Raw genomic sequence first — 19949 nt, forward strand, 5'->3', positions numbered from 1 at the left:
AGACCTTTGCATATAAAAACCCACCACTTTCTGCAAAGGAGCAAGTGCTTAAAGGACAAGAGAGAAGAGAATAGCGTTACAGTGCTCCTTTTTCCCAGTTATACAGACGTTTCTCACCCTTCAAAAGCAACTACCTATTTCACTGAAAATCTACTCTTTTCAAGTCTTTTATTTTCAATTCTGCATTACTCCAGTACCAAAAGGATGGGACTGTGCACGACTTTTTGGGCAGAGGAATCAGCTGAAATAAAGAAATACTAGGCAGGTTCAGCTCTGTGAAGTCTGCAGCAAACATTTCAATCCCCCAACACAAGCAGCTCTGTACTGAGCAGTGCAGAGCTTCCAAAATGCTTCAACACAGCAGATATCTAAGAGGGGTTTTTCTCAAATGATGCAGGACACGTGAGCATCTCTCCCAGCCCAAGCCTCATCTCCTCCCTCCCTCCGGTTCTCCCTTTTTACACCCCAAGCATTTTGGAGCCCATCATCATGCTGAAGCCTTCCCATCCCAATCTTGACTAGGTGCTCCACCACATTCCCTTCCCACAGGAGCAACCCCTACGAGAGCTTCTGCCCCACCATCTGCACAGCAGCATCTCCCACCCATCCCAGCTGGCAAGGATCGGGCCCTCCATCACCATGTCTGCCCTCCTGCTGGTGAAGTACCCTCAAAGCCACACGTCTCCATCTCCCTTGGACATCGATAGACCTCTCTAAGAAGAACTGTAGGGGCAGGACACCATCATTTTGGGCCATACGTGCTCCAACCATGGCTTCACGGGAAGTTCAACCTCTTCAGCTCAATGATCTCTTCACTTCCTTGTTTCCCTTCCCCGAAGGCTGCTATCCATAGCCACTTAAAACGGCAGCAAGAGCAGTGCCAAGTCCAAATTGTTCTTATAAATATCTATTCCGCTGCTGAAAACAAAGAGAGGACCCCAGCAGGAGGCTGTTTGCAAAGCACGTCTCACCAGCAATCCCCAGGGGAAGGCAGCCTTAGTTCTCCCATCGATGTTTTGGCACCATCACCCCTGGGAATCAGGGAAAGGCTTTGAGAGAGTAGACTTGGATCAGTAGACCAGCAAATTCAAACCCCGAAGTAAAAGTAAATCACTTGGGTTCAACTGATAGGCAGCAGGGACACCACGGTTCTCTCTGAATCAGGATAAGTGAAGTCTCCTCTGGAGAAGGACCCTGCTTTGTCACCATCCTTTGCTGGATCAGAGAGGGTTTCACACACCAAAACAGGCCAACCTTCCATGATTTTAATATCTCCTCACTTCTAGCATTTGCTGTCATTATGGGAAAGGACAAAATATTCAAGTAAATAGCATGACATTGAATTAACTTGTGTTACAGCCACTACCACTGATAAAGCTTGCTTTCCGTTGCTTCTTTTGAAAAAGGATGTTTTCCAGTTTAATTTAAAAAGCCAACCTCTAGCACTGGCAGCAACTACACTGCCAAGAAAAAAAATGTATTTGTTTTGGAAAGCAAGCAGAAAAATGACATCCCTTTTCCCCCTTTTAGAAAGCATTCGGTAAATATTTCACCTTCCTCCCTGCAAGTGCTGGAATTCCCCAGTCCCTCCACAGGTGCTGTACTGGGAAAGTGAAGTATTTGCTTATGTAAAGAAAAATTGACAGAGCAAAGCAATGCACGCATTTAAGGGAATCAACACGCCATCCTTCGCCCTCTTCAGTTTCAACGACGAAGCCCAAGCCTGCTGAATTCCCACAGCCTGGTGGAAATGCATTAAGGCGTTAGCTCAATAACAAAATGGGAAGCGTGGTGGATTTCACCCAGCGTGATGCTTTTGCTGCTGCAGCTGGGGGACATTCTCCCATACGTGGTGATGGGTTAAACCCCACGCTGGTTGAGCATCCAAATCCTATCTCTAACTCAGCATCTTTTAAATCAATGAAAATTTTGCAAGAGTGGCTGCACACCACCGCCTCTAGACTGGAAGGACCTCTCCATCCCTGGCAAAAATATCCTGGCAAAACCCAAACTGCATAGCCACCAGCTCCTACTAGCAAAGCACGGGGTCAGAACTAAGGGACCACAACCCAAAGATCCCCCTTCTCCATCTTTTTCCACTCATCTCCCACCTGCCTCCCTCTCCCCTTTCTCCAGATGCAGCTCCAGCCCAGCGCTGGCCGTTTACAGCCTGAAACGCATTTTGCAGATGCTCTGCAGTAAAAACCTTTGACACCTATAAAGCATTATAAATCACAGGGCATGTTAATCACCCAGTCTGAGCCCATAATCCAAACTCAGGCGCACAGTCAATGGGTTTTGCAGACTCCCTCCCACCGGCATTCTGCCTACATGGGGAATAAGCCAGAGATTTAGCATTAGTCAAACATCCTCACTCTGACAGCGTGAGGCTGCAACAGGCAGCAAGTCAAACCCTGCGGCTTTCCTGGGGCTTGGGATTTCTCATCCTTCAAACGAGCATTACGGGAGTAGGAAACATCCTTCACAGGGAGCAAGCAGGAAGGAATTTAGAGAGGCCACAAGATCTGCAGTCAACGGTGACTTTTCATTGAAGAACAGCTCATGGGGCGACCCAAATCCATTAAGGCTGGAAGTGCAGCTTTTTAATGGATTGCAGCCTGGACTTTTGGTCAAGCGATCATGAACTCATCAGCTTTCTGGGCTTGTACAGCCATGGTGGGATCTAGATGTGACCAGCAATGGTCTTCTGCAGGCTCACCTGTCTAAGCAGGCAATGGTTTCAGCATCAGCCCTGCCCTATGGCAGGTTCATCCCAGCCTCAGACATCCAAGAGCTGTTTGAGGATGTAGGTCTCTGTGATAAGCAAGCTCCAGGTGGGTTAAGACCAGTTTCTGAGATCCAGTTTGCTTCTAGAACATCTCTGCTCCATGCCAGTCTTACATGGGACTTCTGCCCAGACTAAGAGACGTCCTGCTCATTTGAAGGAAATATCTACCACTGATGAAGCTTTTAATGTGCTTCAGCATCTGAATCCCAAAAACATCACAGAGCAAGAAAACACTTAAATAATCTCAACGCTCCCAGGAGAACCACCTGCAGCCCTAGGAGAGGTTTAGCATTTTTCCCTGACTCTTTCCCAGAGCTCAGGGAAAGATTTTATGGGGTAGAGATACCTTAAAATCAGGTAGCACAATTCCTGCAAGGCAGCCAAGACAACAAACCTGAGGGAGTTCAGCAAAACCCACAAACTGATGAGGCCTCCAGACCCTGCAATGTAGGCAGGGTTATGTGTCCACATGCATGATGTGAGCATCTCAAACCCCATCCCTCCCCAACCCTCTACCCTGCATCACCTCACAGCCTCCCTGTATAAAGAAGGGCTCAAAAGGCAGATTTTAAAAGATGTTTAAGTGATGGGTAAAGCCCTGAGAACAGGGTAGTTTTGCTTCTGATTGCAAGCACTGGTTTAAAACTAAATAAACCAAATATTTAATCCAATATTTGGGTTTTCCTGCATTTAGCCCATCACTCCAACATAACCCCGTAAATCCAATCGTGGAGATCCAGCTCTGGATCACTGGTCACGTCCCACCACAGAAGCCAGCATCTGATGCCTTAGAGCTTACCACAAAGTGAATAGCCTTCAAAGAGCATCTTTCATGAAAAGCTCCCGTATCTTCAGGCCTACAGTCACGAACATTAACAAACTGAAATTGCATTGAAAAGGGAGAATTCACCCTTCCCCTAATTGCGGTTTTCAGCAAAGCAAGCAATTTTTGTGGGCTAACCAGTGACCTTTGGCCATCGGGGGGATTAGCAAAGACCCAGCAAAGTCCCAGCTCCAAACCCTCCAGTCACACAGGTATATCACACCAGCGTGGCTCAGATCATCTGTTCAAGTCATTTAACAACTCCTACCAATCGGGAATTACAAGAGTATTTCACTCTGAAGTGAATTAATGCACGTATCACGGACATGGCACAGCAATCCATTATGTCGATGGATTGCAGCTCTGCATTCTTCTCACAGCTTCATCTTTTTCCAAAAGGAAAAAAAAGCCATCAGAAGCCTGAGCTCAAAGATGTGTGATGTTTTTAAGCAGGCAGACCATCTTGAACCATTACCATTTTACTCGAAGGGAATAAATTTTAACAGCAAACACCCAATTTATTAGGAATGGTTTGATAACTAATTTATATCGTCCTGCATCTACACGAGCAGCACTAGATACTTTGAAGCTGGGGAGAGACATTGTAAGTCTGTCTTCTTCCCTCCCATATCTGCACATTTCAGACACCTTACATTTATTTAACCAGAGGGTTAGGAGATATGTACCAACAAAACACCGTATCGAGGACAGCAGTGGTGCAGCTCCTCCAACAACACCGCTGATTTCTGGCAAGCGTGTTCAGCTGCCCCATGGGCTACAACAAACCCATTGCCTTTCCCTCGCACACCATGCACCACAAGGCATTTGCACAAAGCGTTTATTTAAATCATAAGGGGCGGCCTGCTTTCTAGCCTCTGTTACGGCAGCTCTCTGCTTTTTCTTGCTAAATGAGCACTGCTGAGATTAAAAGGATGCAAGGAGATGCATCTGGCTCTGGGCATTTCTGCTTTTCCCCACTGCTGCTCTCTCATGTGCCCCAGCAGTCCCCATTTCTTTGCTTTGACCACAACAGGAGAACACATACCCATAAAGGAGGATACTTTGATAGCTTGACAGCAGCCAATGCGTGCCCTAACGCTACCTACAGCATTTATAATGCACTAATTAGACCAGAGTTGTCACCCCCTGTAATGCAGCATCAGTTTCGTGAGCACAGACTGGGGTAGCTCTGCTCCTCCCCAGGTTTGTTCCTAAAGCGTTGCCTGGCCATATAATAACTGCCCTCTTCCATCACTTGTTGGGTGGTTGGGAGGGGTAGAGGGATGCATCAGCTCACATATATTCTGTCCTTGGCATGTATATAACTGGTCAACAGACAATACAGAGCACTTTGGCATTTTCTAGACTTTAAAAAAGAAAAAAAAGCTAAGGAAAATGTGTGTTCAGCAAGCCTGTACTGCAGTATCCCAGCTGGGACACACTGCATTAGGAGGATGTAGATGCATCGAGATTTTCCTCCAAGTACCAAAATCTGGATGACTGTCATGGAAACACCAGCACAGTCAAACATCCAAGGAGGAATTCAGAGAAAAATCTTGATGGAAGTGATATGGGTGAACACATCTCAAATGAAATCAGAGCACCTGAAGTCATTTTTCTTGCTGTTTTGGCACCAGCCACAGCTTGCAAGTCTCCAATCAGCTTTCCCAGCACAGAGCACAAAACTTTCTCCTACCCCTTCCATCAGCTGACCCTGGAAACCCACATCAAACTCCAGCCCCTCTCTCCAGAAGCTCACGCCAGCAACAGGTCAGAAATCAGGGTCCTCACAACCAACTGTGAGCCTTTAATTCCTTTCTGCAGTGCTTACCCTCCAGAGCTCCAAGGCGTCGATGCTACCAGTTCTCAGCCTTTCTCCTTCCCAAGCTGAGCGCAGCAAGCTCAAAGTCATCACTTTTTGAATACTTTCTAGCAAAGGCTTGGCTAAACACTCTGATAATATGCAATGGATTTCCTGGGAAGCACAAGCCGCCTACTTCTGTCTGGAAACCATAGACAAGGGGTGTGGGGGGCAGAGTACAAGACTTATCTCCTCTGGCTGCTGCTGGAGTAAAGACAGAAAATGGAGATTTCTTGAATATCAGAAAAATACGAAGCCCCCTTTTGCCCCAGCTCATCTGGGAATATTTATTTTAAGGGGTTTGGAAAATCCTTTTTTATCCCTATACCTTTTCCTCACTTTTCTTTCTTCCCCAGTCCCGCCTCAACTTCCCAAAGCCTCCTTTTCCTGCACAGAGAGCATATGGCCACCAGTCCTTGGATCTACTGGTCTGCACATACTACATGCACACCAATTATTGAGCCCTGTTTTAAGCTGTTAATTCAAGGTTGCTTTTCACTACCACCCACGATGAAAACTTGGGGTGAGATAGAGGTCCATCCCTATAATCTTCTTTCAGTTTGATATTCTGTGTTTTTGGAGATTCACTGCCTACTTTGGGACTTTCTGGTGCATCTTCAGTGGGCAAGCAACCTACCAACACTCAGTAATGCTGAGCTCACCTTCCCAAATCGCATTTTAAGGCAACACCACGTGTGCAGTGGCTTCAAGAAGGGCAGAAGCAGCAGCATCTGCTACACCCCCCTGAAAAGGCACAAGAGCAAGCAGGAGAGAGGGAGGAATAATGGGCTCCAGCAATGTAATTATTCACCCAGATAATTAGTACAATGCATAAAGAAAAAACAGTTGGAGGGAGCACATCTGGCAGCTATAACGAGGAAATGCCACAATCCGAATAAAACCCTGGAGGCCCATAACATTGGAAAAGTCACAAGGCACCTTTGTGTAACCGAGGGGGGCTGGTCTGGCTGTTTATCGCAGGGAGCTTGCGCATGGATCGCTTCAAAGTTTCTGAATAAAGCAGCAACGACAAAGTATTAGAAATTTTCAAACCGTTGCTCTAAGAGCTACTCAATCACCTCTAAAAACATCAGCCTTGCCCGTGGGCCACTTGTAACATTACACAGAGCATGAAGCCGCAGGCAGCCAAGTTACAGCCACAGCAAACACAACCCTGACCCACCAAGCTGCCTGCGGTTCCCGAGGCATTGCAGATCCTGTGCTCAGCTTCTCCCCTCCAAACCAACAGGCAAAACCCAGCGCCACCAGGAAGCCCCTAAGCACATTCACGGGAACTGGTGAGATTTCAGAAGCGTCCATGTCAGCGTGACTTCTGGGATTCAAAAGTCATCCATTCTGGCCACCATGAAGTCATCACAGACCAGCTTTGACTCCTGTGCTTCAGTTTACCCCGTTACAGAAAAAAAAGCAAGCTTGTAGAGGGGCTTATGATGCTTCACACTGCGAGATAAATGTGGGAGGGCTAAAGGCTTTGGTATTCCATCTGGAGATTGGCAATTCCAGTCATTAACACTGGACCATGGGGTGGAGGACGAGACCAGAAGGGTGCTGTGCAGGAACTGACCGTGTCGGGAAATTCTCCCTTCCCTCCCACTTGGACGTGCCCATCTGCTGCAGAGGCCTCAGGTCAGGGAGCTCAAGGCACTCAAAGCCCTATTAAATTTTTATTGCACTAAATCAGAGCAGCCCCATGTGTTCCTAACCTTTCTCAGTATTTTGCCCAGCACAGGTATAAAAGCCTGCTTGTTGAGAGGGACAGGTGATGGAGTGACACTCCTGGCCCAAGGTGTTTCCAAAGAGCCTCTAATATCATAACCTGACAGCTCCTGAGCTCCACGGACCGTGAAGCATCTGCTGCTGGGCGTAGAGGAGCTGAAGCATGCCAAGGCATTGCTCAGGACTTGACAGCTCCTCACTGATGGGAGCAGCATGCCTGCAAAGCAGCAGCGATGAGGAAACGTCTCCGCTGCAATTACTGAATGTTGCTGTCAGGAGAGAACAGAGGCAGAAAGGGAGACGTTGCAGCAGCCACTGCAAAGCCACGTTAAATAACTTGTTTCTGTGCTACATTGAAAGATGAGAGGTTGTGTTGTTTTGTGATAGATTCTGAACAAGTCATATTTTTAGGACAACAAAAACCTTGCTGTTATGCCCCAAAATCCAACCTTAAGGGCCCCGTGTTTCATTGACGATCAGTCCTGACTGCCCCGAAGGCTTGCAAAGAAATCCACTCCTGCATTTGGATTTGCACCTCATTAGCTCCAGTTTCACCATCTTTCCAGGTTCTTAATAAGAATGTGGTTTATTAGACACTCAGGTTAACACCTCTAGGATTTGGGCATTCAGAAAGCAAATTTCTGCGTGTATGGGATTTCATCACTAACGATACACTTCTCACCCACAACATCCCAGGGGTGTTCACAAGAGTAACAGGAGGTAAAAAAAGATGGTACAAGGCCCATGAAGGGCACCATTCACACAGTAGATGAAGAGACCTCCATTTATATATGTTGTAGATGACACTGAAGAACAGAAATCACAGAAATCCTGCAATTCCAGTCATCTGGGATCCAAAGCTGCCGATTTGGGTTTCAGCCCAGGTGATAGCCCTTCCTTCTGCATGCAATCAAACCAGACACCTAGTCTTGCCTGTTCTTGGCAGTTTTGGAGAGGAAAAAGTGGCATATGCACCAAAACCAGGACAAGATGGAAAGTTTCAGTGGGAATGGGGGAGACAAGAAGAGATCCCAGTTACGTTTTGTTCACCTCCACTTGTATCTCAGAAGGGTTGATGGCTGGGAAGCGTGGTTATCAATCAAACCTGTCACCAAGCAGAAAAACTCCTTGCAAATAGCTATATTATTTTATCCCCTTTGACAGCGAATTAAATAGGACTGCAAAACTCTCAAGACTTCAATATTTAGTAACCACTAAAAACAGCCAGCCAATGAACATAGCTACTTCTCGTTGCTGGATAGATTAAAAATTATCATTGCCATTTTCTTCTGCAGAACATCTCTCCCCCCAGTCCTGCCCAGGATGATTTCCCAGGTGTGATATTTGCTGTGTACAAACAACGTGGCTTTGGAATCAATTAAAAAAAAGAACAAAACCAGCTGATAAATCTAATTTCATGTTTATATAACGCAACCCATCAATATCTCCCATGCGGATACTGATCCTGCAAGAGCTCTGGATGGATTTTAAAAGATGCTGCAGCCAGCGCTGGACTCTTCCTTGGAAGCAAGAGCTGTTCTGGTGGTGTAATACCCAGCAGCAGGTCATTTCAGGTGAAGTACACAAGCTGCGCATGGAGCATTGTGTTTATACACAGCAATTAGCCGTGCCGCTCTCTGTGTGTTTAATTGCTGGCAATCCATCTACAGGATCGTGTTGTCCGGGAGCTACCTTGGAAGTTGCCATCTGAACTTTGGACCTTCTAAAGCACGTCTGGCAACTAACAAGCCAAAGCTTATTTATCCACATTTTCTGTGTTCAGGGAGATAGAGCCCTGTTAAGAAGATGCACTGATTTCCTAAGGACTTCCTTGGTTGAATAACCATTGAACAAGCTGTAGTTAGAGCAGGAATTGCTCCCTCACACCAGCTACAGAGATTATCATGGTCTGAACTTCAGTAAGATGACTTTCTTTTACATGCCTTTCACTAAAAAAAAAAAAAAGCATAAAAGATCTTGCCAGTGAAGCTGAAGCCACACAATAAAAAGGAATTTTACAGCTGTTTAAACTCAATTTAAAAAGGAGACCGAGTGTGCAGGTTGCTTTCAGCCCCCCTCCTGCGCTCTCAGAAGGAGAGATGAAGAGTGCAGGGATGGGATCAGCAAAGCTGAGGCACATTCTTCCCTCTGAGGGCACTGAGGCCCTGACCCAGGCTGCCCAGAGGAGCTGGGGGTGCCCCAGCCCTGGCAGCGCCCAAGGCCAGGCTGGGTGGGGCTGGGGGCAGCCTGAGCGATCCTTAGGGCCCCTTCCAACCAAAGCCATTCTAGGAAGGCAAGAGATAATCACAATTCTAGCACACAGTCTCCCAAAACAAACCTAGAATTCAAGCTTACAATTAAAATCCTCATTTTCATGCAAATTTGTGTTTCACAGGAAGCCTGAACTGCATAAAATTGGAGGAAGAGGAGCAGAATCATTAAAACTCTGGCTGCTGAGCAGCAGCACAATTCAGAGAACAAGTGTTCGTGATCATCAGATTTCAAGGATGCTCTTTGCAAGACTGGGTCATAGCCCGCTGTTAAATGAAAGCTTTTCATTCTAGAAAACTTGATCTTTTGAATAGAAACAATGTAGGGTGCATCATGGCCATCTAAGATAAATTGCTCTCTAATTATCAGAAAGCAAAGCATATATACAAAATTATAGATGTAACATATACACACACACGCACCCCTTATTTTTCCCTTTCCAGGTAGCTCTAGATGTTTTGCAAGACTTAAGACCTCCCAAGCATGGAATACTTTTTTTTTTTTTTTAAACATATCTAATGGAAACCACACTTACAAAGGTTTATTACACTGCAATTGGCTCTACCCTTGGTTTGCAGTGGCTGAGTTACTATAGGGATGGATACAGGGTAACAGAATAGCTCTTGTCATCCATATGCCACTGCCTTTGTGCAAAGCAAATAGGCACTTAAGTTATGCTATGATATTTTCCTAGCTAATCTCTCGCAGATGCACCCAAAAACCGTGTCAGTATTCACACACATACAAATAGACCATTCCAGAGGACAACCAGCTTTCATTTGCACATTTTTTTTTTTTATCCTCACCCCATAGTGCTACAATCGTTTATCTCAGCACCTGGCTACCTGAAAGGCAGTTTATTGACAGCAAGACGGGGACAGATTCTTCACACCTTGGTTTTCCATGGTCAGCAGCTAATTTTAGACTAGACCTTCTTCTCTTGCTCACACAAAAGATAAGTTTCCTCCATTTGTGCCTTTGAAGTGGAAGTTGAGACCCCCATGTAGGCTTAAAACAGGCTCAGAGACCAGACGTATTTTTATGCATAGCCAAGTACATTTAAACACAGCAAATTCTTTTCCAGCACCAGAAAAACAACTGAATTTCCAAGTAGCTTTGGAAAGCTGCCACTGATATTTTCTGGTAAAAGAAAATCAGTGCAATTGGAGCCAGATTTCAATGAAAAGTTATGTCAATAGCAGTTTTTCCTATGGATTTTTAGCTCAGAAACACGATGTTCTGGTTCATAAGACATAAGGAACAAGGCATTTTGAGTATTTGAATTAGTGCATGCATGCATGCCAAGACATTACATCCCACTGTTTTCCTGACCAAGTCTTCGAAACCCAACTACACCCTCCGCTGCGGATGTGCCCGGGTATTTGCTCAAAGGAAACTTCTGCTGGCTCAGAAAAACAGTCACTGAGAATAAGCTGGCCAGACAGAGAGGAGGGAAAACAGCACAAACACTTCTACTCTGGAAAAGGAAATTTGTTTTACGCTGCACAAACATGAGCCATGACTTTTCAACTCACATGGGAGCTCCCAGCCAAGCTGCACCACCAACAATTGATGCAATTCAGAACCAGGAGGACTCTGGCATGGGATCTGCTGCCCAGAAGTGTTTTCTCCTTAACAGTCTCTTTTCCAGAGAGGCACTCCATAGCCTGAAAGATTCCTGGTTATAGACTTAAAAGTGAAACAGCTAACTGTCACCAGAGCAAGACTGAGCCCTCCGAAAGCAATCAAAGTGTCTCCTGGGAGCACTGCCAGAACAAGTGAGATTTAAATTTTGCTTTGTGATTTTTTTTTTTCCTTCTTCTTTAAGTAATAAACACACACACAAAAGACAACACAAGCACAGAAGAGCAGTAATTTCATCTTTTGGGTAATAGCTGCTGTACGTGCGACAGCTTTGAAGCTTTGACAGCAGTTTTTCCATCCTCCCTCCTGCAAACACAGCAGGTGTCCTAGGGACCCATCTCCCAGCCCCAAATGACCAGGGACACACAAGTCTGGCCCCAGCTGCCTGGATTCCCTCTGCCAGAGGGCATATAAGCTGCATTTGTGCAGGGGAGGGAACAGTCACTTCTAACAGCTCCTCTGTTCATCCCCAGCTAGTTCTCACCTCCTGCTGCCTTTACCTACCTACAAAGGTATTTCCACACGTACAAAGAAATGCAGGTTTCACATATTTGGCCAAAGATGGAGCAAACACACTAACAGTGGAGGAGCAAGGAGAAAACAGAACAGCACCAAAAGGGAAAATAAGGACAGATTTAGCCAGACCCATACCACTCAACCACACGGAGCACCAAGACCAACTACCCATGCCCATCTCCTACATCACCCACAGGCTGAGGACTTGTCCCAGATGCAATCTATAAAAAACAAAAAATAAAAAAATAAACAAGCACCCAGCACTTTCAGCCAGCATCTCCCTCGCATTCAAAGCTCCTGGGCTGGGTTTTCACCGTCCGCTACCCACCTTGGTGGTGTCATCATGCGAGCGCTGGTACCGTTTCCAGCGGCAGCCGTAGATCCCCGTCAGGCACGACAAGCATAGCTGCGGCTCGTAGTACTGCAGCGGCTGGTGTTTAACCATGCTCCTTCCAGCCCCTCAGGAGCGAGGTATCAGAAATCCATCAGGTCCTGGGAGCGCCCTTCAGCAAGAGGAGAAAAAAAAAAGACAGAGGGGGGAAAGGAAATTAGAGGTGCCAAGTGATGTTTTAATACTTTAACAAGCAATTTAATAATTAACCATGTCCTCTGGCTATTGAGAGAAGAAATGATAATCAGATCTATTCCCAGCCCTGCCAACGTCTCCAGCTTGTTACTCAACAAGACTGAGAAGTTTAATTAGTCTGCAAGTTTTATTTCCTCGCACTGTTTCTCCCACACCGCTGAAGAAGAACACATTCATAGGAGTTATCGGTGAGAGAAGCCACACAAGGACAAGAGCGAGAGACAGACTACTCGCTGCCCAGATGATTAGATTCATAGAAATGATTGAAATGTAAAGAACCGTACCCTCCACGAGCACAACCTTAAAATTGATTCAGAGACCTCTGCAAAGTTGGAACCCTGCCAAGCTAAATCAGTTTAAGGCGAGCATCCTACGGAGGCTGCAAAACGGTCCCAGGCAAGGAGCTAACACTTCCGTGCAGGCTGCAAAGAGGCAGATATTACCCCCCTACCTTTACAGCAAACGCTCGCAAGGATGCAGAGCTGGGAGCAGCCTTCCCCCAGCACGGTTCCCTCTCTACCAAGCAGCATCCCCTCCCAAAGGACTGGCCTGACTCCAATTCTCTGTTTGCCACGCGTGGGAACACCGCTGTTTCAAGGGAAAGTACTTCGCTCTATCGATTACATGCTCCGTGCGTCACAGGGCTTTTCTTTTTTTTTTTTTTTTCATTATTACATATTTAGAAGCTTTGCTTTTATCTCCATTGAGATTCATATCAAGAACAGACCGAGTCACTGTACATTCTTACTAATTCATAGAGCAAGCGTTCGGGGATGGGAACCTCAGAGCAAACGTTCGCCAGTCTCGTGGTGTCACGTCGGCCTTTCGGCTGTACTCGCTCCCACCAGGGGTTTTCCAGTTTCCTTGTGCACAAGTGCACACCCACAGCCCCACACGCTGCTGTCGCCTGGATAATCAGTGCTGTTTGAGTGATGCCCAAGGACCATTGAGCTTGCAAAGCGTTTTGCTACCTTTCCAGATCGCACGCAGTATGCGGGCAGTAAGCAAATTGCACTTTCTATAGGGTAACCACTTCATGGCCTTACCTGCAGGGTCCCCAGTGCTCAGGTCTTGCAAAAAGCTGCTATGGCTATGAGCGGCAACATCCTCCCTGGCGCCAAAGCACGACATGGCTTGAAGAGGTATCCTAGCCATCTAAAAACCTTTCATTGCCATGTCCTACAGAGGAAAGCCTCAAAGAACGAGGCTGACCCCCTACTTTTCATTTCAGCCAATGCCCAGGGGATGCTGCAAGTGTTGCAAACACTGTGGCAGGCTCTAGAAATTTCAACAAGGGTACAGACAGCTCAGCCCCTCCAGCTTCTGGCTGTTGTGCCCATTGATATTCCAGGCTTCACGCTGACAGCCTGGGACAGCCCTGTCCTGGCTTTCCCTAGCCAGGGCTCAGCACCCTGCAGGCAGATGGATCTTGCTGGTGGGTTGCTGCCCACCAGCCCATTGATGTGGTGCCCCCAGGGTTCAGAACCTGAGCTCCTCTGCCCTTCTCCTTCCATCAAAATTTTGTCCTTCCATCCGTTTTGCCCTTTCAGGAAACCTCTCTTTAGGGCTCTCAGCACCGCTCAGGGCATTGACCCATGCAGAGGACATGAGACGTGCAGAACTTGCTGGCTGCACATCAGGTGGTAGCTGACCTAGATCCCAACGTGTTTTTTTATTCATCCCCTCGGGGTGGACACCGCACGGAGGCACAAGCATATCCAGTCTGAAACCAGAGCTATTTCCTGATCACATCGCCTCTGCTCTCTCTCAACTCATCTGCCCCAAGCTCTGTGCCCCCACAACCCTATGGCCTCGTGCCCGCCTCCCCCCCCCCCGCACTTCGTCTTTTCTCATGCTATTTATAAAACCCAGCATTAGTCACTGCACAAGTTGCCTCTTCCCTTCCCTCCCTCAGCTGTTGTCTGCTTTGGTGTGTCCCTACAAGAGCTTCCCAGGCTGCCTTCCCCATGCGCCAGCAGCACGCCGCAGGCTGAAACAACTGCCAGCTGGAATAGGACACGAAGACATGAGAAGTTCAATGCTATTTGAAAGACTTTGACAAAGCCACGATGTCTGCCCTGAAGATCCTGAACAGCAAGCGATGCCAAGATGCAGGACACAAGCAGGATTTAAAAATCATGCTCAGTCTAACAACCCCACCACCAAGCCACATATCAGTGTCCTGAAGACCACGGTTGTTATTAGAAAGCCTTTATGAACTAACCTCAAAAGGACAGCATCTCTCCCAGTTTCCACCTCTTCCTTATTTAGTTATGAGGACAAACAGACCCTCTCCATCTTCAAGAGCTTTGACCAGGTGTTTTATTTGCTGACTTACAGGAATCACACTGCAAACTCAAACAGGAGTGCTACGCTTGAGCATTTCATCACTGCACTCTTCTGGGAAGCCACTAGCTCTTGTCCAGCCCAGACACCTGGAGAAGTGGTGCCATACAGCAGAGTGCCAATGCTGGCAAGGCTGACTTTTCAAACGAAAACCCAATTCATGCAAAGTGCCAGGAGGCTGTGAACAGAGAATGTCCTTCAGCAGTAGTAAAACCCATATGCTGTGCAAGTCTTGGATCCACAAGTCCTTTAGGGAAGTTGAAGCTAGAGCATTTATCACTAAGTCCCTGCATGAAGCTTCATCTGCTTTATAATTCAAAGTTTTACAGATGAGAGACTTAGTCAGCATCATTATAGTATGACGACGTACCTGGGGTTTCCAGAGACAAGAGTTACATCCATCCGTACATCCTTGTGTACCAAAAGAGATCACAATCTAAATGGATGGCACCAGGGAAAAAAAAGGATAGGAAAGCAAGAGAAGATGACAGTGCTGCTGTTTGACAGGGGTGGTCCACAGACACTCAAAGAGCAAAACAAGGCAAGGGACTACTCGTAAGCTTCCAGAAGTCTTCTAGGACAGGTCTGAGACACAGACCGCATGTTCAACCTCTCCCAAAATAATAATAAAAGAATAACTATATAGAAGTCTATCTGGAAATGCAACTTGAACCCCAGACTCTCATAAATACAGGGGAGGGGGAAGCATGAGAAGCTTTGATAAAGCTTCAGTCCAACATTTTCAGGTACACGAAGAAATTTCATCTCAGGGCTATCACAAGGATCCCTGAATCAACCGGTTCAAGATCCACACACCTCCTCGTGATGGTTTATCCAGCAAAGCCATCAGTTAAAGGCATGAGCTTTCACCACGGTAAGCTGCACATCCACAGCTGGAGGCACCAGAGCCTTTTCAAATAGCATTGCACTGCTTTAATAAGGTACAAGTGCACTTCACAAGTGGAGAGGGACCAGCAATTGACCCTTCTTCCTAAAGAAAAACCCTTACCAGCAGCCAGAGGAGATGCAAACAGTTCAAGTTTACTGTCCAGTTCTGGAGAGCATCCACCAGCCTCCCACTGCAGCACCTCAGCCAACATCTCCCAGACTCCTGGTGCAGTTCAGGAGGGTTTGGGTGCTTTCGGTGTAAAAGGGCCACCAAAAAGCACATCTGTCAATCAATACCATCACCAGAAGGCGCCTCTGGAAGGTTTTAAAAAAATTCGCAAGGCAAAATACAGCTGAGAAGGCTCCATATCCACCAAGTGAAGCTGTTGCCCCTCATCCTCTTGCCGAACCACCACGGGGGCACACACTATGGGAGCCCAGAGATTTGGGCTGCAGCAGCTTCTCCATCCATTTCAGGCTGCCCTCCACAAGAGAAGTCAGAAGCCCAAAGAAGAAATCCAACGTGAGTTTAGAAAAAGCCATTCCTGAACAGAGCAACATGAGCACCTTTGCCTTGAACTACACAAGGCACAGCCTACAAGCCTCAAACCATCCCCTCTTCTCCATCAGTGTCATTAGGAGATGCACAGAAGCCCCCAGCAGAAAGGAAAACACACAGCAGAGCACCCATCCTCCCCACCACACCTACACAGACCAGGAGGTACGGGAAGAGACTGAAGCACAGCAAGCACGATGCTGCTGCTCGAGACAAACCACGGATAAAGTTGCCACACTGATACCAGAGCTCCTTGCTTGGCTGAGATCATGGACTTCATACTTACTTCTGCCTCCGGAAACGGATTTAATGAAGAAAAGCAGAAAGTCCGTACCTTACAATCAGTGTTCCCATGACATCTACAGCTTTGAGGTGGAGAAAGCAGGCTATGAATGATTCAAACCTCTGCTGGTTAGCATTACATACAGAAATGAAAACAGGAAGCAAGACAACATACATTAATTATTCAAATCCAGCAACACGCACCAGAAGGAGGAAAAAATAAAATAAAAAGCAAACCCACATAACCCATCCTCCTTGATTTTAAAGATGCATCAGCTGCCAATAGCTACAAACATCTTAGGTCTGAATAACCAGGTTTGGCAGCCGGCTTGCCCCAAAAGGGGGAGCGGAGAAGAATCCATCTGCAAATACAGTAGGAGCATTTTCTGAAGGCTCCGGGATGCCTAATTAGCACACACTGCATTCCTGAGGTCCTGGGCTGTAGGTATCCGTTACAGCCTGCGACACATTATTCCTTTCCAAACAGCTTTGGAACAAAAAAAAGGCAAGAGAATCCAAGTTGCAAATTTAAAAGGGAAGCTCTCTGGGGAGATTTGGCCTAAAAATTTGGATTTTTTTTTTTCTGTACAAGTTAACTCCTCCATCGCTGTAGCCTTACAAGCTTGGAGCTGGGAGAGAACAGAGCAAGCAGGAGCGATCATTAAACCATCTCAACGTAATCATTTTAGCAAAGGGAAGAGCAACAGCACAAATCCTTCAGTTCAGTGAGTAAATAATGTGAATGAAGCCATGGAGCACTGGGTTTAGTAGGACCTAACCCTCTCGCAAGGCGTGGTACAGCCCAAGCCCTCCCCTGTAATCCCTCTCCACTTTTTATTTCATCAACCCAGTTTCACCCAGGTCAGGCTGATCTCATCCAGCACCTTGGGACAAATCTTTTAATAACCCACAGACCAGCAGCTTACTGCACATCCAGCAGCATTATCGGCATTACTATTCTGAACGCCCGCATGGTTTGGCCAGGATGGTTTGGGGGAAGAGCTGAGAGCAAGGGGCTACTATTGCCTGCCTTACCTCGACCTCCTGCTTCCAGCCTTCCCTCAGATCCCCTAGGCTGGTACAGTGCAGTGTGTGACCTCTTGCTTGAGCCTGCCAAGGACTCTGAAATTGCCTCAACACAGCCAAGAAAGAACAAAAACAGAGCTGAGGATGTTCTGATGGAAACTCATGAATCCTGAAGTCTAGGGAGAAGCTAGAATATGAAAACCTAAGCAGTTAGGGAGAGGAGGACCATTGTGGTCTTCCACATCCCCACCCATCAAGATGTGACTGGAAGGACCTAGCAAGTGGAAAACAGTCTCCGTGGGGTTTGAAGAGGAGGATTCTGTAGTTTCAGAGAGGCAGGTTTGTTGGGAGAGTAATGGGGACAGAAATATCGTGTTCACCACAGCCTCAATGTGCTTCTCCCACACCCAGCAATGCCCAAGGCCAGCACACCATTGGGACGAGCAAAACCAGAGCAGGCCCCAAGCACATGAAGTGCAATCTCCCAAAAATCAGGCCTGAGCAAAGTTTCCCCGCTCGCGGTTGAAATAAATGCCGAAAACACAGGCTCCAGTAGTGCCTGAGATATTTTCTTAACCAACCCATTTTGAAAGGGCTTTGGCAGATTCTGCCGCTTTCCACATTAAAAGTGTTTTTCCTCTCGTTGGTGACTCATGGGATCACTGTTTATCAAGAATCTGTCGAATTTCAACATCTCCATCTCTTATTAAAACTTCCATCAAGCTAGTTATGCTTAAGACCTTGTTAAGCAAGTAATTACCTATACCAAACAGATGAGAACATTGCTGATAACCAATTATCCTTATTGATATTCTTGTAAGCCTTCAGGTCAATTGTTTCCCTGATTACACTGGAAAATCCTGATTTTCTTAAAATACTTTCCAAATAAAAGAAGTTAATCTCTTCAAGAGCAAGCCCTCCAGTTCTACACGCGAAAGAAATCCTTTTTGCCCGGCCAGAACTGAAATGGTTTAAAGCTTTTAAAGAAACTGATCTAAATCCTTATGATTTTCACGGTTCTCATAGCAATCTTTTCTTTAACATGCTGAGCTCATCCAAAACAAAGTAATGCAATTTCATTTTCCCCAGCTTGGAAGACAGGAATGGAAGAAGGACAATATCCCCATCTGGTTAATAATAGAACAGCTCCTATAGAAGGGATGTTAGCTACGGCCGTTCCCACAAGATGAAATCTATATGCACGCGCTGAGCAGTACTTTCCACATTTTCTTGGCTCACGCCCAGAACATCTCAGCTCGCAAGCCCAAGATTTAATTTCAAGGCAGGAACAGCAAGAGAAGACCTCAAAGCCATGAGCAGCTTCAATCACCGAGATGCTGCCTCTTGGTGGCGGAGGGTGCCCAAGGAGCAGCTGTGGTGACCCCTCAATTCCTGAAGCCCTCTTGATGAGCCAGCGGGGTTTTTCTTTCCAACACATTGTTATCCCCTGCTCTGGAAATCAGGTTAGGTTAGAGGTCTCCTACCTTTTTTTCCCCAGGGGTAAAGCACCCAATTTTATCTGGGCAACACAGAAGAGTCCCAGCACAAGAGAAGCATCAGATGTGTTGAAGTGCCTGTCGCCACCAAGATCTTTCCCTGGCAAATAAACAATTTAAAAAAAAAAAAAAAAGGATAATCTGAAGCCATTCATTGTTGCATGTGTGCCACACACAACTGCTCCAGTGACAAAAAATATGGAGGGGAAAATAAAAGTTAAGAAGAGGCCTACAGGGCTTGATTTATCAGGGAACTCTTACTCTTATGAAGCGGAACAGTGCTGTTTCCCTGATGCCTGGTGATGCCAAAAACCCTATGACTACATCCTAGCCCAGGCAGACACCCTGCAGAGCCACTTTGATTCACAAAGCGTTGAGTGATGACCCAAATAGGCAGGAGCTGGCTGACGTGTAGCCCCTATGGGTCTGACCTGTTGTTTATTGTTCTTATATTTTTTTAAAAAAAAATTAACACTTTGAAACTAGGGCAGCTTGTAGTTCGGGGGTTGCACACTTCCAGTTAATGAGAATTCAGACTTCAAAAGATAAACACTTCAAAGGAATTACAAAAGAAGAACTTTTACTTTAATCTCACTAAATAAATAAGCACGGCACATGCTAACGCCCTCTGCAATCTAGCTTCTTAACATTTTCCACAAACTAAGGGCACATTGGGTGCCTAGCATTTTAAAGGGCTTGAAGAAGCGGAACAGGACACCGGAAAAACCTGTACAAGCTTCTTACAGAGCAATAACCAAATGGCATCTCTGCTTTCTGCATGAGCTTGAGCCTTTACAACAAAGGCCTGCAGGTCAAGACACTAGTGTAGCTCTGAAAGCCCAACACCTGCTACAGTCAAAGCCATCGAGCAGACTCGGCTGTCTCCCCTCTTCCAAAGTTCAAGAGCAAACAGCACCAGTTTCATAGAGTCCTGCCCTAATCCTGCCAGATTATGGCTCTGCAATAATCCCAAGCACCAGCTACAATGTCTAAAACCAAAAACCTACTCCTTTGTCTTGGTCCACAAGGAATGGACAAAGCACAAACCAACCATCTTTGATAAACTTGGTTTCTTCTTGGAAAGATACGGAGACCCAGCTGGAGACAGATTAGAGTTGACAAATGCTTA

The 19949-nt window shown here is 46.4% G+C and overlaps 1 protein-coding gene across 5 annotated transcripts in view; it reads right to left on the reverse strand.

Annotated features, from left to right (window-relative positions):
• The window catches only part of GDPD5 (glycerophosphodiester phosphodiesterase domain containing 5), a 165304-nt gene that overhangs the window by 93986 nt on the left and 51369 nt on the right, over positions 1-19949 (reverse strand). For all 5 annotated transcript variants that reach the window (XM_048047963.2, XM_048047968.2, XM_048047965.2 and 2 more), the window contains exon 2: positions 11969-12143. In XM_048047963.2, the coding sequence (XP_047903920.1) occupies positions 11969-12085 (117 nt within the window). In that variant the 5' untranslated portion in view covers positions 12086-12143. The remainder of the gene's footprint in view (positions 1-11968; positions 12144-19949) is intronic.

The sequence above is a fragment of the Anser cygnoides genome, chromosome 1, assembly GCF_040182565.1.
Source record: "Anser cygnoides isolate HZ-2024a breed goose chromosome 1, Taihu_goose_T2T_genome, whole genome shotgun sequence".
Taxonomy (NCBI): Eukaryota; Metazoa; Chordata; class Aves; order Anseriformes; family Anatidae; genus Anser; species Anser cygnoides.